We start from the raw sequence: 25,190 nt of genomic DNA, 5'->3' as shown, positions 1-25,190 counted from the left end.
TATATCTTGTTAATATTTTTTTTATTAACTTAAAGAAGGCCTCTGGAATTTTAATTGGTACCATTTGAAATCTATACAATATTTTAGGTATAATTACCATTTTGACTAGGTTAATACGTCCTATCCAGGATGGGTTTCCTCCTTCTAGTGTTTTTAAATCTTCCCTAATCTTGTTTATCAAAGAAATATAGTTTAATCTATATAAATGCTTAGATGAGACAGTGAGTTTTATTCCTAGGTATTTTATATCTTTTTCTCTCCATATGAAGGGGAATTCTTTTTGTAGTTTTTCTTTTTCATTCTTTGATATATTAATATTCAAGATCTCTGTTTTTGTTGGATTAATTTTTAAATTTGATAATTCACCATACTCCTTCAGGATCTTCATTATATTTGGAAGTGTTATTCGGGGGTTCCCCACATAGAACAATAAGTCGTCCGCAAAGGCCGCTACTTTATGTTCTATAGTTTCTATCTGAATTCCCTTTACCGCTCCACTGTTCCTTATTATTGACAACAAAGGTTCAAGTGACAGCACATATAATAAAGGAGACAGTGGGCAGCCCTGTCTTGTTCCATTAGACATTCCAATGGGTTCTGATCTCTCCCCATTTACCGTGATGATTGCAGTAGGCTCCCTATATAATTTACTTATCCACTCACGCATTCTCTCACCTATCCCCAGCGCTTTTAAGTTGTCCATCATAAAGCCCCAGTCCACTCTATCAAATGCCTTCTCTGCGTCAATTGACAAGAGCACCACCGGGGCTTTCCCTTTTCTACTTTTCTGAATAAGCATCAGGGTTCTCAAGCCGTTATCTCTCCCCTCTCTCCCTGGTACAAAGTCCACCTGATCTCCATGAATCCAATCAGGCATGAGATCTTTCAACCTGTTTGCTAGAACCTTTGCGTACAGTTTGGTATCCGTGTTCAACAATGAAATTGGTCTATAACTGGAGCACTGAGAGGGATCTTTTCCCTCCTTGTGAATAAGTACTACATGGGCCTGTAGAGATTCTCTCCTCACCTCCATCCCACCTCCCAGAGCATTCATATACTTCTTCAGCTTGGGTAACAGTACTTCACTATATTTCTTATAGTACTTGACTGTATAACCATCCGGGCCTGGGCTTTTTCCTCCCCCTGTACTTCTTAATGCTGTTTTAATTTCTTCCTGGGAAATTTCCACGTCCAAGGAGTTCAACTGTGCTTCACTTAGTTTTGGTAATCCCGCATTTTTTAAATATATCATCCTTTTTTCATTAATTCCCTCTCGAACTTCTTTTGGAGAGCCTTGGGGACTAATGTTATATAACTTTCTGTAATACTCCGTGAACACTTTGATAATCTCTTTAGTTGAGTGGACCACCTCCCCCTTAGGACTTTTTATCTTTTCTATATAATTCCTACTTTTCTTTTTATTCAAAGCTCTCATCAAGTATCTTCCTGGTCTATCTCCCCATCTATATCTCTCATTTAGTACTTTGTTATACACTATTCTCTTCTCTTCATCCATCAACATCTCTAGCTCATTTTTTTTATCCATTAACTTCTGTCTTGTATCTTTTGTTATTTCTTCTTATGGATCTGCTCCAGGTCCAGTATTTCTTTTAGAAGCCCACTGACCCTCTCTCTTCTTTCTTTTTTCTTCCTTGCTCCTGCCGCAATCAAGATTCCTCTTATAAATACCTTATGACTTTCCCAAACTGTAGCTATCGATACTTCCTCTGTTTCGTTCTCCTTAAAATATACCTTAATCTCTTTCTCGATTTTCTGAGCTATATCCTCATCCAGAAGAAGAGCCTCATTTAACCTCCACCCTAAACCTCCAGTCCACCTTCTTCCCCATCCCATTTGCATTACGACCGGGGCATGATCCGAGAACGTTCTTGTCTCTATTTCAATTTTAACCAGGAGTTCTATAAGTTGATGGTCAATTAAGATGTAATCTAATCTCGAGTATGTCTCGTGTGCATTAGAGAAGAAGGTATAGTCACTGTCTTTCATATGCATTATTCTCCAGGTGTCCACCAGTTGACAATCGTGCATCACCCCTTTCAAAGCTCTCAGAGACTTACCCCCCTCTCTTTGCACAGAGGAGGTAGCGTCCTTTTGTGGGTCCATACAGAAGTTTAAATCTCCTGCTACTATCAAACGCCCTTTTTTAAATTCCATTAATTTTTTCAACAGACCCTTCATATACATCTCCGGTTTCTTGTTAGGGCAGTATATATTGGCTAATGTACACTCAATCCCCTGAACTTTACCTTTCAAGAATAAAAATCTCCCCTCCGGATCGGTTCTTCTATCCTCTAACTCAAATCTCATATTCTTTGACAATCCTATTGCAACCCCTTTTGCTCTTTTAATTGGAGAGTCTGCAAAATACCATGTTGGATAATATTTAGATTTCAATTTCACATTTGCCTCTATCTCAAAGTGTGTCTCCTGTAAAAATACCACTGACGTTGCCCTATGATGTAACTCCTTAAACAATTTAAATTTCTTCCCTGGACAGCTCAACCCGTTCACATTATAGGTTATAAACTGTATTTCTTCCATCCTTCTTAGTTCGCTCTATCTCTCTTCCAAATTGCCTCTTCCTCTTTATCCCTACTGTCATGCAGAGTGTTGACCCAATACCCCCTTCCTTCCCTCCCTCCAACCCGACTCCCATCACCCCATCCCTCTGTCTTTTTTTTTCCCCTACCCATTTTTAGGCTTAAATACTGCCTATAAATCATTTGTGGGTCTAATTCCACCACTGATTTGATGCTTTGGGGGTAAGCTCCACCCATGGCCGGCTAGCCTCTCCTTCGACCTCCCCAGGTCCCCTCTCTCTATCCACAGGAAACACAAAAATATTTACTTCCCCCCTCAACCGAGGCTCCTGAGGGAATACCATTTCAACAAAGGTAGGGCCTGGGGTGTCGAGAGAGAAAGAAAGAGAAAAAAAAAAAAAAATAAAAAAAAAAAAAAGGGGAAAAAGTATTTTTCTCAATTCTCCCTCCCTTCTCTCCCCACTCCCGGGCCCCCCCTCCCCCCGACCCGCTGCCAGTCCTCTTTTCTTGTATCTTCTATTTCCCTTCTTTCTTTTTCTTCTTCTTCCCACCCCGCTATCACCATTCTTTGCAGTTTCAGTCTGTCACAAAAATCCCTCAGTTCCTCCGGGTATCTCAAATATGCTGTTACACCATTTTTCCAGTCAATTAAACAAGCTGGGGTACCCCATCTATACTGCACGTTCTGTTTTCTCATTTGTTCCAACAAGGGTCTCAAGGACCTCCTTCTCCATAGGGTCTCTAGTGTTAAGTCCGCATAAATTTGGATATTTAAGTCTCCATGCTTAATTGATGATCTTCCTTTAATCTTCCTCCATATCTCATCTTTGACCCCAAATTTTTGGAACTGGACCACTGTATCTCTTGATCTTTCCTTCTCCACAGCTTGATTAAACTTTCCTATTCTAAACACTCCATCCAGTTTAATCCCGTCTGTTTCAGGTCTGTCTCTTATGGAGTTTAGAATTTTTACTACTAGGTCATATAGTGATTCCCCTTTTACGTGCTCTGGAATTCCTCGTACTCTAAGGTTACATCTTCTTTCTTTATTTTCTTGAACTTCCATCCTATAAAGCAATTTTTTCTGGGTCTTCTCCAAGTAAGTTCTTTTTTTCTCTAGATTATCTATGGTTTGGGCCTGGTTTTTAACTTTTTCCTCTGTTTCTTCCATTCTCGATAACAGGTGTCCTAAATCATTCCGCACAGCTGTCATTTCAGGTTTTATCGTTTTTTCCAGATTTTGGAACATTTCTATCATCTCCTTTTTATTTGGTACTTGTAGTTCACCGTCTGATTCTTTTTTTTCCAAGCCCTCTGTTGTTAGGTGGCTATAGCTACTATTCATACCCATTGATAATCTAGGACTATTTCCCAAACTAATGTTCATTTCCCCTTTTGCGCTTGCGCCTTGGGCCCTTTCTGGCGTAATATTTCCTTGTGATGTAAATTTCTTTATCGTACCTGTTTGAGACCCTTTGAGCCCTGCACCCTTAGGGCCTTTGTTCTTCATATCCTCTAACGCTCTGATTTCTTCTCTTATTCTCAAAATGGAGTTATATCAGTCCTTTAATTTGTGAACCAGACAGGCCTGCTGTTTTTCCTTATGTTTTTACTCTCCTATGACACCTGGAGCTCTTCTCATCTTTTCTTTCTTAACCCAGGGAATCCACCCCTCCTCTCCTTCACCCCTTAGTCCCCTATGTCACTCGGGGATCCCCCATACGATAAGCCCCCAGCAGCTCTCACTCACCGTTCTTCTTCTCCAATCAGTGGCTCCGAGCTTAAGATGTAGGGCTTTCGCAGCAGCTCAGTCCTAGGGGGGATTCCTCTGGGTTTCCACTTTTTCTCCTCCTGATTTTAGTTAGAGGTCTTCCCAGGAAAGCAGGGTGGTTCTCTTTACTCTACTGGGTCACCCAGACCCAGGATCGATCAGCTGGCCGGGGGTGTTTGGGCACGTGTAAGCCGGCGGCTCCCTCTTACATCGGGATGCCGGACGGTTTCTTCCTTCTCCCAGAGATCCTCCGGGGCTGGTCACGTGCTCCCCCCACGTCACCTCGCCTCTCAGCCTCCCGGACCTCTCTCCTGTGAAGCGCCAGGCGGACCAGCGCGTCACTGCCACCACCGCCCTGGTCCCATCTCCGGCTCTCTCTCCTCTCCTCCACTGTCCGACAGACTCCGGTGAGTCGGATCCCGAAATCCCTGCTCCAGAGGGTCACTGGGGAGGTCGCGTAGCGGAGCTTAGCAGGGAGCTATTGCCGCACGCTCCCCAGAGCCGCCATGTTCAGGCTCCTCCGACTGTTCCTTCCTCTTAATGCCTGGAAAGAACAGCTGAGTGGTGGAGCAGTGGCACAAGGTGCAGTGTGGAGAGATCTCTTGGATAGAGGATACCATGAGTGAGTTGAGACTCCTGCTAGTAACATATCCTAACCTTGGGAGAAAATAGGGTGCAGTGAGGAGAGATCTACTGAGAGTTGACTAGGCACATCGCAGAACAGCAGTGTTCTCTGGAATTCTGGAAGATAAACACTCTTACCTGTAGTCGGTTCAGGGTGTAGAAGTTGTGCCAGAAGTGATATTAATAAGCATGCTCTGACCTCTTTTTAATTGTGGGGTCACAGTATCTTGTGAATGGAAGTTACACCACTGCAGTTTTAGAATGATTTACTGCAACTTTTGATTACAAAAGCGCTATATCATTTTGGTACTGTTATTAGTACTGACTTGCAGGTTTCCCTAATAAGCAGCCACTGAGTGTAAATCTCCCATAGTTATGCTGAGTAATATCCATCGAAAAAAAATATTTTATGAATCTACAATTTCTTTCTTTTTTATATAACAAAAATCCCACAGTTATTATTTTCTGCTTATTTAGCAATGATGTCTCAGGGAGATGCCATTCTTTACGGAAAGGCAAAAATGCAAAGCTTGCTACAAATTAAAACCAGTGTATTGGAAGAAGGGAGACCATTGCTTATAAACTGTACCACGTCTTAACTGTTATTTCTTGGTAAACTGGAAGTCCTCAGTTGGGAACCTTCCAAGAGAAAAGAAATATAACAAAAACTTTACATACTTACTAACAGGTCTTTGGCAATTGTGAGGTAACAACTTAAAGATATTATGGTTTAAAAAAAAAAAATCTGCCCTATGGTAAAAACTCCCATGCTGTCAACATCAGCATTATAAAGTTAACCAGAATATAAGGAGAAAGACCCCCTGCGCTTAAAATGGATGCAACCTACCCTAAGCAGCTCACACCCTCCTTTAACCACAAAGTATATAAATATTCTGAAAACTAGTGTAGCGCTAAAATAAATACTAAACAGAAGCATCAATAGCACATATTAGCATATAAAGACATATGAACATGTAGGTGAGCTGTCACAAACTGCACAAGTGAACCCCCCAGATAAAATATCCCCAATCAGGGGGACCGAATGACTGTGAGGCAAGTGATTCCCTATAGGGGAACACAACTAGTACACAAGTACAAGTGTCCAACACATATAAAAAATCATGCCAGATGAAAGTCCACTGAATCCACTTATAATGTGCAAAATACAGATAAAACACATGTGGATTCAATCAGTAAGATCGTGGGGTGAGTTTGGTGCCACACAGAGTGACCACAAGGGCCTGGTTGGCTTAATTTTACAGGTCTGTGGCATACAGCGTCTGCTGTGGCACCCTAGTGCAGAAAGGTGTCTGCTGAGGTCACAAGGGCTGCACTATAGAGGACAGAGGCCTGCAGTGTGTTGTTCATTACCATGGAATTGATGGGCATTTTGGAACCCTGTGATGCACCTAAAGAACTGATGTGTCTTTTGATATGATCCTGTGGTGGAAATGGCTGCTTATGAGTACCAGGTGATTGGAGAGAGTTCAGGAGTATTGGGTCTGCTGGCATACCCTGGAGGGTCCTTTTGGTGACGTGGCAATTCCTGTATATACGTGGGCTTCCCACAATGCAAGCTGGCCCTTGTGGTCATTTTAAGAAGGTGAGGAGGCACTCCGGTCACTTATGGATATCATCTCACAGAGTGTGGCACCAAACTCACCCCACGATCTTACTGATTGAATCCACATGTGTTTTATCTGTATTTTGCACATTATAAGTGGATTCAGTGGACTTTCATCTGGCATGATTTTTTATATGTGTTGGACACTTGCACTTGTGTACTAGTTGTGTTCCCCTATAGGGAATCACTTGCCTCACAGTCATTCGGTCCCCCTGATTGGGGATATTTTATCTGGGGGGTCACTTGTGCAGTTTGTGACAGCTCACCTACAAGTTCGGTCTGGATAAAAGCGCACAGATGTGTCCCAAAGGAAATGAGTGAATGGTATATGTCAACTGTGATTGGTGGGGAAAAAACCCACTGCTGCCATGGTAAAAACACATCGGTTTGTGGAAAGTATGAACAGGAGCCAGGCGCTGTGTAGTCAAGGACTTGATAAAGCGCATGCGCGCAAAACATGTTGTCCCGGCAACCGGCCTCTTCCTTCTAAAGCTGCGGCTCCAGCAAGAGTTCCTCCCCTCCGTCTCTCCACATCGTGGTGAAATCATCCGGGACGCTGGGACGTTCGATACACATGGTCCCTGCACTGACAGGCATTCTATTCCACTACTTCCCTCTAAACGGATGGGCCGTCCATCTTGGAACCTGGCTTCTTAAAGCCACAAGCTGGTTATCTATTTTTTACCATATGAATTATTAAAGGCACACCTCCATATAAGGTGTATTACTTTTATCACAAAACTACACAGCGCCTGGCTCCTGTTCATACTCACCTACATGTTCATATGTCCTTATATGCTAATATGTGCTATTGATGCTTCTGTTTAGTACTTATTTTAGCGCTACACCATTGTTTTCAGAGCATTATAAAATTCCCCTCTCCACTACTGTTTTAAAATGAGGATTTTTGGATATATGTTGGAACAGCTGATATGTAAACCTATATTGTAAGAAAACAATGCTGAGAACGTTTATTAAAAGCAGTATTAAACCCAAAACCAAAAATGTAGTATATTGCAACTTAAAAATCATTAGAGGTGGTGGCTGCATTACACCCTGTTCCAAATTATTATGCAAATTCTATTTAAGTGTCACAAAGATTAAATGTTTTGTTTTTCAGTTTAACTCATGGATAGTATTGTGTCTCAGGGCTCTTTTGATCACTGAAAACAATCTCGGACACCTGTAATAATTAGATTGGCCGGTGAACCCAATTTAAGGAAAAACTACTAAAGGAGGGTGTTCCACATTATTAAGCAGAGCACCATTTTCAAGCAATATGGGGAAGAAAAAGGATCTCTCTGCTGCCGAAAAGAGTGAAATAGTTCAATGCCTTGGACGAGGTATGAAAACCTTAGATATTTCACAAAAACTTAAGCATGATCATCGCACTATTAAGAGATTTGTGGCTGATTCAGAGCACAGACGGGTTTGTGCAGATAAAGGCACATTGAGGAAGATTTCTGCCAGATCTATGCATCGGATCAAGAGAGCAGCTGCTAAAATACCATTACATAGCAGCAAACAGATATTTGAAGCTGCTGGTGCCTCTGGAGTCCCACGAACATCAAGGTGTAGAGTCCTCCAGAGTCTTGCAACTGTGCATAAACCTTCTATTCGGCCACCACTAACCAATGCTCACAAGCAGAAACGGCTGCATTGGGCAGAAAAATACATGAAGACTAATTTTCAAACAGTCCTGTTCACTGATGAGTGCCGTGCAACCCTGGATGGTCCAGATGGATGGAGTAGTGGATGGTTGGTGGACGGCCACCCTGTTCCAACAAAGCTGCGATGTCAGCAAGGTGGTGGTGGAGTCATATTTTGGGCCGGAATCATGGGGACAGAGCTGGTCGGCCCCTTTAGGGTCCCCGAAGGTGTAAAGATGACCTCTGCAAAGTATGTGGAGCTTATGACTAAGCACTTTCTTCCCTGGTACAGAAGAAAGAACTATGCTTTCCGTAATAAAATCATCTTCATGCATGACAATGCACCATCTCATGCTGCAAATAATACCTCTGCATCAATGGCTGCTATGGGGATAAAAGGAGAAAAAGTCATGGTGTGGCCTCCATCCTCCCCTGTCCTCAATCCTATTGAGAAGCTTTGGAGCATCCTCAAGCAAAAGATCTATGAGGGTGGGAGGCAGTTTACATCCAAACAGCAGCTCTGGGAGGCTATTCTGACATCTTGCAAACAAATTCAAGCAGAAACTGTCCAAAAACTCACAAGTTCAATGGATGCAAGACTTGTGAAGCTGCTATCAAATAAGGGGTCCTATGTTAAAATGTAACGTGACCTGTTAAAATGTTTAAAAAGTTAAAATGTTGTTAAAAGTTTGATTGAAATAGCTTTTGATTTCAGTAAATAAACAAATGACAATTTTCAGTTCTTTACAACCTATAAAGTGTTTTGAAACTTACTGTGCGTAATAATTTGGAACAGCATTGTAAGTTTTTTATGTTTAAAAAAAATACTGTTATCATTCGGAGGTTTGTTCAATAAAATTTGAATTGTACTCTTAATAGTTGATAACATGAGAATTATGCTGACTGTTATTTACATCAATTATTTAGATACCTAAATTTGCCGGCGTATAAGACGGCTGGGCGTATAAGACGACCCCCTACTTTTCCTGCTAAAATGTAGTGTTTGGGCTATACTCGCCGTATAAGACTACCCCTCTTCCAATGCACACCAGTGGGAGGAATAGTGCCCCATCATCGGTGTCAGTGGGAGGAATAGTGCCCCATCATCGGTGTCAGTGGGAGGAATAGTGCCCCATCATTGGTGTCAGTGGGAGGAATAGTGCCCCATCATTGGTATTAGTGGCAGGAATAGTACCCCATCATTGGCATTAGTGGCAGGAACAGTGCCCCATCATTAGTATCATTAGTATCAGTGGGAGGAATAGTGCCCCATCATTGGTATCAGTGGCAGGAATAGTGCCCCATCATTGGTGTCAGTGGGGGGAATAGGTGCCCCATCATTGGTGTCAGTGGCGGGAATAGTGCCCCATCATTAGTATCAGTGGGGGGAATAGGTGCCCCATCATTGGTATCAGTGGCAGGAATAGTGCCCCATCATTGGTATCAGTGGAAGGAATAGTGCCCCATCATTGGTATCAGTGGGAGGAATAGTGCCCCATCATTGGTATCAGTGGCAGGAATAGTGCCCCATCATTAGTATCAGTGGGGGGGAATAGTGCCCCATCATTGGTGTCAGTGGGAGGAATAGTGCCCCAACATTGGTGTCAGTGGGAGGAATGGTGTCCCATCATTGGTGTCAGTGGGGGGTGGAATAGTGCCCCATCATTGGTGTCAGTGGGGGGGGGGAGAATAGTGCCCCATCGTTGGTGTCAGTGGGGGGGAGGAATAGTGCCCCATCGTTGGTGTCAGTGGGAGGAATAGTGCCCCATCATTGATGTCAGTGGGAGGAATAGTGCTCCATCATTGGCATCAGTGACACCAATGATGGGGCACTATTCCTCCCACTGACATCAATTACACTTGCTGACCCTGTTCTAGTATGGTGCTGCTGCAGCCAGCATATGTGGTTGCAGCAGCACCTCTATACTGAACACTTACCTGCTGCTCCTGCACTCGATTTTCGCGGGGCCGCTCGGCTCCGCCCCCTCGCCGGTGATTGGCCGCCTGTGTGCCTTTCCTGAGCTACAGTTCTGGCGGCCAATCACCGGTGAGGAGGCGGAGCCGAGCAGCCGCGCGAACATCCAGTGGCCGAACTGAAGGAGCAGCCGCGCTTCCTGGATCGGATCGTCGTGGGACCGGAGCCAGGTAAGAAACAGCCCCTGCCCACCCCTGTACTTAGTGTCCCTTCCGTTGGAAGAGTGTCCCTTCCGGCGGTGCCGCCGCCGCCCCCCTAAAAAGTGTCAGTATGCCGTATACCGGCGTATAAGACGACCCCCGACTTTTGAGAAGATTTTCAAGGGGTAAAAAGTCGTCTTATACGCCGGCAAATACGGTAAATGAGAAAAATATAATTTGCATAATAATTTGGAAGAGGGTGTAGATCTCTTTTTTAGGCTTTTTTCCCTTTGTTTTCACCTGGTGATCGGGTCAGTAACACACCTTCTGTACTGGACCCGGCTCACACTTTGCATAGCGCAAATGTGCATTACCGCTTGCATTTTTTGCACGTTTTTTCTGCGTTGCACATAGGGCAGCCCATTCACTTGAACAAATGTGGCAAAGTGCATGTTTCAGATTTTGGCACAGAGCCAGGTATATTTGGCAACATTTATTTTGTCACACAACAAATGTGGCAAAATCACTCTGCATTTGGGGTGCCATTAAGAAATAATAGCACCATAAGTTTATTGCGTGTTTTGCTGCATTTCTGTAAATTATTTGCTTATCACTAACATTTAATTTTTGCAGTATTTTAGTAGGGGGCTTTTGGAATCATTTTGGACCCTCACGGCAGGCTAACTGGATACCCAAAATCATAAAAGATATTCCTGGAAACATGATGAATAATGCCAGTGTATTTTCAGTGGAAATGTTATTGATATATATATATATATATACATATAACAGAAGCACAATACCTTTTGTAGATACAGAATCATCCCCTTCAATATTCCATGGAAAGTTTTCCATCCTCTCTTTCCTCTAGGTGCTATCAGGAACAAATATAAATATTAAGTGCCAATAACATGACTGATGTCTTCAATCTATCTTCTTCAATATGATTTATGCAGTCAAAATGGAGGCTGTAATCATTACAATCAATAGAGTCCTGCTGATACCTAAAAGCACATCATTTTGGTTTTAGATATCTTCATATGAAAGAAACAGCAGAGGCTTTCACTCTACTATACAGTGCATTCATAAAGTATTTAGACCCCCTTCAATTTTTTCAATTTTGCCATGTTGCAGCCTGATACTACAGTTGTTTAAATAATTTTTTTTTCTCATTAATCTACACTCCGTACCCGATAATGACAAAGTGAAATCAGAATTTTAGAAATGTTTGCAAATGTCTGAAAAAGGAAAAACTGAAATATCACATTAGCATAAGCATTCAGATCCTTTGCAACAACACTTGAAATTTAGCTCAGGTACCTCCTGTTTCTCTTGTTCGTTGTCGAGATGTTTCGACATCTTGATTGGAGTTTACCTGTGGTAAATTACATTGATTGGATGTGATTTGGAAGGGCGCACACCTCTCTATAAAAGGCTTCAGAGCTGACAATACATACTGTATCAGAGCAAAAACCATGAGGTCAAAGAACTGCCTGCACAGCTCAAAGACAGGATTAACGCAAGGCACAGATGTTGGGAAGGCTGCAAAACATTTTTTGGTGCACTGAAGGTTCCAAAGAGCACTGTGGCCTCCATAATTCTCATATGGAAGAAGTTTGGCACAACCAGGACAAGCTCTTGGAAGACCAAGAGCTCGTTGCCCAACTAAATTAAGAAATCGGGGGAGATGGGCCTTAGTAAGAGAGGTGACTGAGTACTGGATGGTTACTCTGACTGAGCTCCAGAGATCCTGTGTGGAGATGGGACAAAGTTCCAGAAAGCCAACCATCACTGCAGGCTTCTACCGATCTAGGTTGTATGGCAGAGCAGCTAGATAGAAGTCTCTCCTCAGTGCAAAATACATTAAAGCCTACATGGAGTTTGCAAAAAGCACCTGAAGGACTCTCAGACTATGAGGAACAAGAATATTTGATCTGATGAAAGATTGAACTGTTTGTCCTCAATTCTAAACATTATGTCTGGAGGAAACCAGGCAAAACTCATCAACTGCCCAATACCATCCTAACAGTGAAACATGGTGGTGGCAGCATCATGCTGCGGGGATATTTTTCAACAGTAGGGACTTGGAAGACTGGACGGGGTTGAGGGAAAGCTGAATGGAGCAAAGTATAGAGATATCCTGAATGGAAACCTGTTCCACAGCGCCCCACACAGCCAAGACAAAACAGGAGTAGCTTAGGGAAAACTCTGAATGTCGTAGAGTGGCACAGCCAGAGCCCTGACTTGAACCCTATTGAACATCTTTGGAGAGATCTGAAAATGGCTGTCCACAAACTGTCCCCATCCAACCTGACTAAGCTTGAGAGGATTTGGCAGACATTTCCCCAATCCAGGTGTGCAAAGCTTGTCGCATCATACCCAAAAAGACTCAAGGCTGTAATTGCTGCCAAAGTTGCGTCAACAAAGTACTGAGTTAAGTGCCTGAATACTTTACATGTGATGTTTTCATTTTTTTCTTTTTAATAAATTCACAGATTTCTAAAATTCTGTTTTTATTATTTTGTTTTTTGTCTTTATGGGGTACTGAGTGTACATTAATCACTTAAAGCGGAACTTCACCCAAAAGGGTAAGTTCCGCATGTTTGCATTCTCCCCACCTTCACTGCCAGATTTGGCACTTTTTGTGAGGAAGGAGGAGCGGGTACCTGGTTTTGGCAGGTACTCGCTCCCACTTCTGGTCAGATAGCCACAGTGATTTTCAGCACCCCTTCCTTCCCCCTAGCCACTCACAAAGTGCAGCACGGCTTCAGTGCCGGTTTCCCTTACCTAAGATGTCGGCACCTGCACCCAAAGCCAATCGAAGAATCAGCTCGGATGAGGACATGAATCCCTGGATAGGTAAATATCTTTATACTAAGAGTCAGCAGCTACTAATACTGGGGGGAAGTTGAAGCTCCTCTTTAAACTCTGCAAGATTTTACCCCCTTCACGACCATGCCATTTTTTGTTATTTAGCACTGCGCTAATTTAACTGGTAATTGCGTGGTCTGCAACACTGTACCCAAACAAAATTTATATATTTTTTTTCACACAAATAGAGGTTTCTTTTGGTGGTACGTGATCACCGAGTTTTTTTATTTTTTGCAATATAAAAAAAAGAAAACAAAACAAATATATTTTTTACTTTCTGCTACAAAACATATCCAATAAAAAATTTTAAGAAATCCAATTTCTTCATTAATTTTGGCCAAAATGTATTCTGATACATGTCTTTGATAGTGTATATTGATTGGTTTGTGTGAAGGTTATAGCGCCTACAAACTATGGTATATATACTGGAATTTTTTTTATACCACTAATGATGGTGATCAACAACTTATATTGGGACTGCGATAGTGCAGCGGGCAATTCTGAGCAACTGATGCTGGGGGGAACTGAATAACTGCCAGTGACATCTCTAGTGACATTAATACAGTGTCCAGTGATAATACTGCTTTGCAGGGATGAGAGATAGAGAGATTGTTCCCTCTGTACTGAGCTCTGTGTTGATTATTAACACAAAGCTCTGGGCTGTGATTGTACACAGCCGATCAGTAGCAGGTCCTGGCTGTGAATCATTTGCTGCAACTTGCTGACAGACTCCCGTTGTGTTCAATCACAGTGGGTGCTGGCGAGGGGTGGAGCATACACATGCCCTAAACCCAGAAGCAGGCAGTGATGTACCTGTGCAGGCCGCCCATCCGCGGCACATTGCAGTACATTACATATCAGGCTGCAACAAAACAAAATTGAAAAAAGTGAAGGGTGTCTGAATACTTTCTGAATGCACTGTATATCACTGAAAAAAATATGGTAAACTAAAAAATACAACTAGGATTTATAGCAGAGGCATACATTATGTGCAATACAAAACTGATCACACCAACTGACATTAGTAAGACGCATTTATGCCATCTTATTGAATACTGAAGTGAAACAGTATTTTGATGCAATAAGGAAGGTTTTCAAGGACCTGTTAGGCTGGAATCACACAGGTAGTAAAATGGGTCTCCTTGGAAAGTGGTACTGACCCCAGCCAAGAACCTCATCAGTAATGAATGTGAAGTACATTACTGAGACCAATAGCTTAGAACACATACACAATCAACCTAGTGGAACAACTGTAAAGGAAGGAGCAAAGGGGAACATTATAGGGTGTCACTGAGTCTACTGGGGCTGGGGACTTCATATTCAAGATGGAGGAGCCCTGCAGCAGTCTCAGGGCTTTTTCAGGTAAATAACATGTATAAACTACATTGAATGTGCAATTGAAATCAGACTGGTCTGACAACAAGGTCTCTTAAAAGTATATTTCCACTTTTTCAGCGAAATTGGGATAACACCTACTTTATGTTTCTTACAACATAGCATAACATAGCAGTGCTTCATTATCAGCTGTAAACTAGATTTGAATGCTGGCTGTCCTAACAAAGGGGTAAACATTTAGAAGCCGCCCTCCTGCATTGTATGTTAAGCGGGGATAGCTAGCGTCTGTGCTGGGACAGAGCCACTGTGCGATTATCCAGAAAGTCTTAAAATCAGCCATGACACCTCCTTAAGCTGTATAATACACAAAATAGGTGTGACCTATTATTGTACACTTGGAGATTCATGCCTATTGTATCTGGAAACATGTGAATGCAATATCAGTGTGTCTACTTTTACTAATAAACGGAATTACACTATTTTGGATGCCCCTCTCCATTCCTTACATGTATATACCTATTGGCTTTACATTTGAATCACTGGGGATGACAAGCAACATTTAATCAGGAGGACTATAAGCCCCAGCATGACTTTCTACATTTGAATCACTGGATATGACAAGCAACATTTTAATCAGGAGGACTACAAGCTCCAGCATGACTTCCTATGCCCCACCAAAAGCATGACAGACTCTTATTTCACCATAAGAGTCCATTAAAGTTGGAGAGTGATGGGGCATACAGGCAGGGAGCACAGAGCACTTATCACCTTCTGGATGTGAAAGGGATTTTTGTTCACTTGATTTCACATTTAGGACTTCATTTCACAACTTATTGTTATGTGTTTATTATTTAAGCTTGCTTTTCATGTCATAAAACATACATTGAGGCAGCGCTCCTGCTATTTTGTGTATTATGTTGATATGGTTGTACCTTTTATAGGAGCAGCAGCCCAGTTTTTGTTTAATATTGAGTGTACACTATTGATTGGTGTGTCCTAAGCGCAGGTGATCATTATCTATCACCTTCTTAAGCTGGCCATACATGGATCGAAATTTGGCAGTTAAGCAGAGACCGGATGAATTTCGATCCATGTATGGCTACTGTGGTTGAACAGAAGTTGATCTACTGCTTGACTTATGTTCAATGACCTTGTTGGATTTTAGCCACTCAGTCAGCGCTGCAGGCTATAGCTTCCTACTGTCAAACAACAAAGACATTGGAAGAATTCCCTGATGCACCTTCAATGTGTGGATAGGGTAAGCTGGTCACTTTTTTCATTCAACTTGCTGACTGAACAAAAAAAACTGACTCATCTATGGCCAGCTTTAGAAACATCTAAAAAAAAGTGTTGGGGTTTACTTAGGTATGCTGTGTGAATAACAAACATATAGTGGAGTTTTTTTAAAGCTGGAGAAAATCCTTTAATCAGAACATACACAAAGAAATACAATTTTTGGCACAAATGTGCGCTAATCTCACAAAATACGTTGTACTTATAGTTGCAGCTGACAGCATAGGAAGGCTAACAGTGCAAATTACAAATAAGCTGGCAAACAAAGAAATTTTTTCATGGCCTTTACTGAAATACCTAGAACAGGAATTCCAGTGATTATAAGGAGCTATATATTTGGCTGAAAAAATAGGATTACAAGGATCTGAAGTTTCAGCATCAAGAAATGATGTACCAGCACTTTGACAACCACTACTGAAGAAATCTTTACTGCATCATATATCTGCTGCTTTTGTGCATGTTATGAAAATAGTGCTATGCGGGATGTGATGGTGTTACTATTGATAAGCAATGCTATCTTCTCAGTAATGAAGACTTGAATGAGTCAGCATTTATTAAAAAAAAATTGCAAGAAATGTGTGCAGACAACCACTGAGTAAAGAAGCAAATCTAATCTACTTCTATTTTATTGCACAGATTAACCAATGCTGATAGGCAGGTATCTACCAGTTTTTCTGAAAGTGCAGCTTAAGCTGCTGTTAAAAGAAAAAACTGTTACAAGAATATATGGAAGGGCTTTCAGAAATGCCTACTGTATGTTATAAGGGGAAGAGAACCATCGGAATCACTCAAAATATTTAAGTATTCATAGACTATAACTAAAAAAAAATGAATTAAACTAAACTAAATATGTAACTGTTGTGTCATCTTGTTGGAGACTTCACTGCAAATACCATTAGCAAGCATTAAGACCAACATACAGTATAAGACCAAGATACAGTATATGGTAACACCAACATATACAGGACATTACCACCATCAGTTTCTAAACACAATAATTGAGTCAACAAAAATGCTGGATGCATAAAATAATATACATAAATGAAGTGCAAATTAAACGTAACCACACGGTGGTGGTATTAGTGGTAGGCAGTCCAAGAAATTGAACGTGAGGATCTCATCAGATCACAACTAAAGTGCTTGAATTTCTTAACCAGGAGTGACAGATGATGTGACTGAATAAGTGAAAGGCGCACTCACCAGAAGCGTGCTTTAAACACGCATTTGAGATAAATACTGTCTCATTAGGTCAAATCAGGTCATCTGCTCCAAAATCAGATCAGGCTCCCATTCACCTCTGGGTCCCTTGACCGGTATCACAGCGTCGGGTCACCTCTATAGTAGGCTCTGTGAATGATGGCACTCACAGAGAGAGCCCAACAAAGGATGCCACGTAGCATGATACTGTTTTGGTAGGAGTTTTGCACAAAACAGGGTGTATAACAAGAGGAAATACACTGACCATATGTAGTTCAGGATGACCAACAGCGGTGGCGTGATGTGTGGATGCTGTAGCATGATATTATTTTATGCATCCAGCATAATTAATTATTCTGTATGTTTCTTCGATATAAGCACTGCATCTTTTTTATTGATATTTGTACTGAGAGGTTTGTGGTTGCCTTTTTGGTGTCCTAGCTGCTACTGTTGTTTGTGTAGCGCTCGCTGAAATCCTTTACTTAACATAGTTTCTAAACACAGTTGGGTTAAGCTTGCTTAGATAAGCTAAGCAACAATATCTGTCTATCTAAAAGATACCTTACCTATCTGAACAGGTTATCTACAGTACTATGTATAAGAATAGGGATAGAATAAGGACAAAAAAACACTCCAGTTAACCTCTATAGTAGTGACATGGAGGTCAGCAGGAAGAAACAGTGGGGAGGTGCTGGAGACCAAGTAGACTGACACTCCTAAAGTGTCCATTTCCCAGTGGATATCACTGGATGATTTCACAGCTGTGGATTAAAGTTTGACAGCTATGACAACAAGAAAGGGTGCAGCTGGTCATAGATAGAGCAAAGTTCAGTTATTTCAGCAGGGACACATTTCAATCCATGCGTGACCATCCCTGTTTAACAGAAGTTGATTTTTAGATTGATTTTGTCAGACAAGAATGTTAGAAAACTTTTCATGGTCAGCAGCTACAGTGCAGTGTATTCTGACAGCAGAGAGTCTCGCTGTCAGAATACAATGTCATGGGGAGGAGCCTGAACATGGTGCCGGGAGGGTGCTCGATATGAAAGCTCCCGAACAGGAAGTCTCCTGGGACCCGTCATAACTATGCCCAGGTGTGAGAGACTTGGGTTTCTGATGTGACCCTGCCTGGGGTGTCTTGCCGGGGTGCAGTGCCCCCCTGTCTTTCGGTCTGTGTTGGTGGTGAAGGTGGTGTGAACAGAGGAAGGAGTGTGAGGTGCTGGCTGGAGAGGAGGTGGACTCTCAGGTGTGGAGCAGTGGATGCCAGGTAGCCATGTGACCGACACGGAGGAGCGTTGGGAGACACGAGTGCTGGCCGAGTGCTGGGAAGCTCAAGCACCGGCCCGCTGGGATAGGAGGAGAAGCGAACCAGCCCATCCAATTCACGATTGCCCAGGACTTGGTGACTCCCACTGAGGGTGGCCCCCTCAACAGAGAATGTCATAGACAGAGCCTGAGCACTTGTGAGTGTCTTGAAAATCCCTGAGTGAGGAGGTAGGAAGTTAGTAGCCGGGCTCAGAGCATCAGTATGTAACCAGAGGAAGGTGAAGGTGTGGAGACATGTGATGGTCTACGAAGATGGTGAGTCAAATGTTTGAATGGTCAAATGGACTAATACTCTGTTAAGAACATTAGGGGAGATCACCCAGTGGGCTAAAAAGTGGAGATATAAGAGAATGGAAGGATACAGAGACTCTCAGGGAGGAAACTGGTGATGGGGCAACCGGGAAAAATTAAGGGACACTCTCTGATGAGCCACAACCCCAATTTTCTCTGACTAAATTTTCTCCAAATTTTGTCCAAACAAATAACCCCCCTGTCTTGAAATTACAAAAATTAGGAAAAATAAATTATTATCATGAAGAGTAAAACCATGAAAGAGGGAGGACCTAGAACATCTCAAACAAGTAAAATCAAAAAATATATGCCATCACAAGAGAAAAGTCCAGAGGGTCAAACCTCAGAGAGACAACTGGGAGTAAGTGGAAGACAGGAACTGGAAAACATCAGCGGGGATCGCTCCAGATTGTCTTTGGGAATACCTAGTAAGTGGAGAAACTGAAGATATAGAAAAGGAGTTGGCTAAAGGAAATGGTGAACAAGAAAAGTCTCCACAGATGCCCACAAAATCTGAAATAGCAGATATGTTTCTGAGATTGGAACAGTCGATAAAACAAGAGATGGCAGTAATACACAAGGATCTGGGGCAAGTTTTGTCACGAGTAGAAGAAACAGAGGGAAAATTGGATCAACATGCCCAAATAATAATAAATCTAGAAAAACAGATAGAGGAGATGAGGAAGGAACATCGGAGTCTGCTATATAAATTGGAAGATCAAGAGAACAGAGATAGGAGTAATTTGAGGCTACGGGGCTTACCCGAACCTCACAAGGAGAAGATTTGATGGAGAAAATGAGGAAAATGTTCAATACAATAATGGGTAGATCAGTATCAGAGCACTTGAAGATCGATAGAGTACATAGAATAGGAAGACTCCAAGGAAATGTGAGTGAAAATCCCAGGGAAGTGCTCCTGCGATTCCATCACTATAAAGATAAAGCAGATTTATGGAAGAAGATAAGAGGGATAACAGTAATAAAATATGAAGATGCAAGTTTAAAGATTTATGCTGATATAGCAGACTTGTGGGAGGGGTATCCTCATGTTCTTCCGGATGGACAATTATACTCTCGTTGAGACGAATTTAAGTGGGGAAAAAAAGAAAAAATTTGGAAAATGGAGGAGGTTAACTTTATGACCTATAATGTTAAGGAACTGAATACCTGTGGGAAGAGGCACAAGATTCTCAGAGAATGACATCAGAGATCTTTTGCAGTAGTGTTCCTACGGCAGACCCATCTATTACAGGGAACACATGTAAAGTTATACTCTAAATACTACCCAATCTGATATTATGCAGACTTGCCAACTAAGCGTGCTAAAGGGATAGCAATTAGTATAGCTAAAAATTTAAGATTTAAGTTGGAAGACCCGGAAGGTTACAGGAAATAGAATGTACAATGGTAAATATATATTGCCCCAATAGAAATCCAATGGCCTATTTGAAAAATATACTAAGAAGGCTTTTGGATTTTAAGAAGGGCAAATTAATTGTGGCAGAAGATTTTAATTGCTGCATGGACCCCCAGATTGATAAGACGTCATATGTGCAGAGAGATGAAAGCAGAGATCTAAAATCTATACAAAGTATGCAATATCAGTGTCAGCTGATAGATGCGTTGAGAATTAAACATCCTAGAGAAAGGGATTATATGTTATATTCTCCTGCACACAAGACGTCTTCCAGATTAGACTATATATTGATTGAACATAGACTATTAAAATTAATATAGAAGTCAGAACAATATCGGACCATGCACCTGTCACAGTGAAGTTATTATGGGGAAGAGAGCAAGGTAGGGTAAATATTTGGAAACTAAATGAGTCATTCCTCCAGGATCACGAGACAGGACTGAGTAAAAAAAGAAATAGAATACTTTGAAATAAATGAGACTGAATTAGTTTCAATTGCTACGGTGTGGGAAGCACATAAAGTATATATCAGGGGATTTTTGATAGCAGTTGGAGTAGAAAAAAAGAAAACATGTCAAAAGAAAATAAATACGTTAATAAGAGAATTATATGATTTAGAACAGCTACATAAGAAGAGAATAGTAAAAGATACACAACCGAAAATAATCAAAAAAAAGAGAAGAATTAAGTAACTTCCGCTTTAAGACCACCCACAGTAGATTTACTGCTGCAGGATGGCCCCTGTGCGCAGGATCACATATATATATGTGATTATGCATTTCCGGGTAGGGGGCTTCGGGTGTTAATCACTGGGTCTTGGCCAGTGATTACTCACTGGCGCCCGGTGATCATTGATTACCGACAGGGAGGAGGGCGGCATTCTTTACCAACAGCCCTCCTCCCTGTCAGTTTGGGGACACTGCTTGAGATGGCTGAGCAGAGCCATCCTGATCAGTGTGCCTACAGTGAAGCACATACCCCCACCCCCTAGTGAAACACTCCCTACACACAGTTAACCCTTGCTGGTGTCAGTGCTTTTTTTTTAGCACTGATCATTGTATTGGTGTCACTGGGGATGTCAGTTCCCCCAGTGTCAGAATGCCCACCGCAGTCCCGCTATAAGTCGCTGTTGGCCGCCATAAGTCGCTGATTGCTGCCATTATTAGTATAAAAAAAAATTCCAGTATCTATACCGCCATTTGTAAACACTATAACTTTCACATAAACCAATTAATTTACACGTATTGGGATTTTTTTATTAGCAAAGCCTTGTCAAAAAATACATTTTGGCCTAAATTTATGACGAAAATGTTTAATTTTTTTTTACTGGACATGTTTAATAGCAAAAAGTCCAAAATATTGTTTTTCTCAAAATTGTTGGTCTTTTTTTTATAGCACAAATAATAAAAAATGCACAGGTGATAAAATACCACCGAAAGAAAGCTCAATTCGTGGAAAAAAAGGATGTAAATTTCCTTTGGGTGCAGCTCTGCATGACCGCGCAATTCTCAGTTAAAGTAACGCAGTGCCGTAACCCAAACCACTTCTTTAACCACTTCCCGACCGGCCGTTGCATATAAACGGCCGGACGGTGGCAGTGCAGGGTCGGGTGGCCGTCTATAAACGGCCTCCCCGCACCCTGCTTGTGCGCGCTCCCTGGGAGCGCGCAGCACCGCGATCCGGTGCCCGCTGTGTCCTCCGGACACAGTGAAACACCGATCGTCGGACGGGACCTCTGTACGAGGTCCCGATCATGTGATCACTGATTGGCCAATCAGTGACCACATGCAAAGTAGTAAGCAAGATGTCACTTGTGACATCATTGCTTACTACGTGTGAAATCTGTGAATGATCACAGAGGTCACATGGTACAAGCCTATTCACAACAGGCTTGTAGCATGTGACAAGCTGTGACCAATCACAGCTCAGTCAGTACTTCTCAATGAGTGCATGAATGCACACAGAGAGAAAGAGAAATGATTGCTTTTACATCCTATATGGGTGTAAAAGCAACGTGTAAAAAAAAAAAAAAAATCTTCATCACCCCCCACCAGTAGTACAGTGTCACCATGGTGACACTGTACTGCTAGGGTGACAGTATGTAAAAAAAAATAATAATAATAATATAAAAAAATAAAATAAAAATATAAAAAAAAATGTTTAAAAATTATAATTTTTGTTATAAGCTAATTTGGATTTTTTTTTTTTTTACTAAAAAGATAACGGAATAAATTTTGGGAAAGATTTATGATGAAATATTATTTATTTGCAAAATTTTATTTAAAAAAACCCTTTTTTTCAAAATTTTTGGACTTTTTCATTTACATAGCAAAAAAAATAAAAATCCCAGTGGTGAATAAATACCACCAAAATAAAGCTTTATCTGTTTCAAAAAAATGGTAAAAAATTCATTTGGGTACAGCGTTGCATGACCATGTAATTGTCATTCAAAGCGTGATAGCGCTGAAAGCTGAAAATTGCCCTGGTCAGGAAGGGGGTAAAAGTGTCCGGTCTTGAAGTGGTTAACGGCTTCCTGATCACTGTATAGCAGAAATACTGCTACAGGGCGGCACAGGTGTGCAAAATCACGTATATATACATGATTCGCGCACCCGTGGTTTTCACGCCGCTCCCATATCCGTCAGTACACCAGTAATCACTATATCAAAATTGCAGCGCTGAAATAGTAAAGATATCAATTGGCAATATACAGTGATAAGTGAAACAGCACTACCAAGGAGTGCAATAAAGTGAAAGTAGTGCGTTGTCCTATATGGACAAAAACCAGTGACATAAACGCACAGTATAAACGTATAATAGTCCACATAAATTCTTCCTTAGATAAGTGCTGATATCATCCAGTGTGTGCAGAATAATTAGTAGCTCCTTCACAGATTCAGATAAATATGGTGCTCGTGACTCCTTGTGGGTAAGGAAAAAGAGGTGTGCTTGCACTCACTGGCCACACAACTAAATTGTGCATATAATGGTATTTCTGTAAGGCACTAGTGGTCATCTAGTAGTCATCTAGGAACCGATGGGGATATGGTACTTCTCAGGTACTCGCTACACCCTTAACCGGACTTCAGACCTCTCCATGGGACCCTTACAGCAAGAAGGACAGCGCCTCGGTGCAAACTCCACAGCAATTGAGTAACGTTGGATCTCCACCTTAAAGCAGCTCTGGAAATAAGCCACCAAAAAAAGGCTAATATAGTGTAGTATTTTTTAATAGTATACAATATTACAATATTATATACTTTTGGAGGTACTTTCAGATACTTTTCAGCATGAATGCCTGATCGTTTTTTAGCATATATACATACTTACAGTTGCAAGAAAAAGTATGTGAACCCCTTGGGATTACGTGGAGTTTTGCATGAATTGGGCATAAAATGTGCTCTGAACGTCATCTAAGTCACAACAATAGAAGAACACAGTCTGCTGAACATAATACTACACAAACATTAGATGTTGCCATGGTTTAATTGCACATAACATGTAAACATTCACAGTGCAGGGAGGAAAAAGTATGTGAACCTTTGGATTTAATAACTGGTTGACCCTCCTTTGGCAGCAATAACCTCAACCAAACGTTTCCTGTAGTTGCAGATCAGACCTGCACAACGATCTGGAATCATTTTGGACCACTCCTCTTCACAAAACTGTTTCAGTGTAGCAATATTCTTGGGATGTCTGGTGTGAATCGCTCTCTTAAGGTCATGCCACAGCATTTCAATCGGGTTGAGGTCAGGACTCTGACTGGGCCACTCCAGAAGGCGTATTCTGTGCTGTTGCAGCCATTGTTTTGTTGAATTACTTGTATGCTTTAGGTCATTGTCCTGTTGCATCACCCATCCTCTGCGGAGCTTCAGTTGGCGGACAGATGGTCATACGTCTTCCTGCAAAATGTCTTGATAAACTCTGGAATTCATTTTCCCATCAATGACAATAATCCGCACTGAGGCAGCAAAGCAGCCCCAAACCATGATGCTCCCTCCGCCATGTTTTACAGTGGGGATGAGGTTTTGATGTTGGTGTGCTGTGCCTTTTTTTCTCCACTCATAGTGTTGTGTGTTCTTCCCAAACAACTCAATCTTGGTTTCATCTGTCCACAGTATATTTTGCCAGTAGTGCTGTGGAACATCCAGGTGCTCTTTTGCAAACTTCAAACGTGCTGCAATATTCTTTTTGGACAGCAATGGCTTCCTCCGTGGTGTCCTCCCATGTACTCCATTTTTGTTTAATGTTTTCCTTATTGTAGATGTGTCAAAAATGTTAGCATGTGCCAGAGATTTCTGTAGGTCTTTAGCTGACACTCTGGGATTCTTCTTTACCTCATGCAGCATTCTGCGCTGTGCTCTTGCAGTCATTTTTACAGGACGACCACGCCTAGGGAGAGTAGCAACAGTGCTAAACTTTCTCCATTTGTAGACAGTCTGTCTTACCGTGGACACATGAACATCAAGGCTTTTGGAGATACTTTTGTAACCCTTTCCAGCTTCATGCAAGTCAACAATTCTTGATCGTAGGTCTTCTGAGAGCTTTTTTCTGCGAGGCATGGTTCACATCAGACAGTGCTTCTTGAAACTAGTAAACCCAAAACAGGTGTGTGTTTTTAAGGGCAGGGCAGCTGTCAGCAACACATCCAATATCATCACACCGATTGGAGTCAAGGTTGGCTCACTCCTGGCTCCAATTGCATGCTGGATTAAGCCTAATTTATGTTTTGACAGCTATTGACCTATATGCTGTTATATTGGCTAGAATAATGTTATACGGTTTTGACAGCAATTGAACCATATGCTGTTTTTTATTGGCTCTAACAACAAAAATAATAAAAAATACTACACTATATTAGCCTTTTTTTGGTGGCTTATTTCCGGAGCTGCTTTAAGGTGGAGATCCAACCTTACTCAATTGCTGTGGAGTTTGCACCAAGGAGATGTCCTTCTTGCTGTGAGGGTCCCATGGAGAGGTCTGAAGTCCGGTTAAGGGTGTAGCGAGTACCTGAGAAGTACCATATCCCCATCGGTTCCTAGATGACCACTAGTGCCTTACAGAAATACCATTATATGCACAATTTGATTGTGCGTCCGGTGAGTGCAAGCACACC

At 41.7% G+C, this 25,190-nt stretch overlaps 1 protein-coding gene across 1 annotated transcript in view; it reads right to left on the bottom strand.

The window, feature by feature from the left end:
• Positions 1-25,190, bottom strand: part of LOC149462225 (PH and SEC7 domain-containing protein 1-like) — a 455,877-nt gene that overhangs the window by 12,466 nt on the left and 418,221 nt on the right. Inside the window, exon 12 of the mRNA XM_089677241.1 lies at positions 11,148-11,218. Within this exon, the coding sequence (XP_089533367.1) occupies positions 11,148-11,218 (71 nt within the window). The remainder of the gene's footprint in view (positions 1-11,147; positions 11,219-25,190) is intronic.

The sequence above is a fragment of the Staurois parvus genome, unplaced genomic scaffold, assembly GCF_062004578.1.
Source record: "Staurois parvus isolate SC_StPar_1 unplaced genomic scaffold, SC_StPar_1.0 ptg000182l, whole genome shotgun sequence".
NCBI classification, from domain to species: Eukaryota; Metazoa; Chordata; class Amphibia; order Anura; family Ranidae; genus Staurois; species Staurois parvus.
The sequence above is the reverse complement of the archived record's forward strand: the minus strand, read 5'-3'. Positions and strand labels throughout refer to the sequence as shown.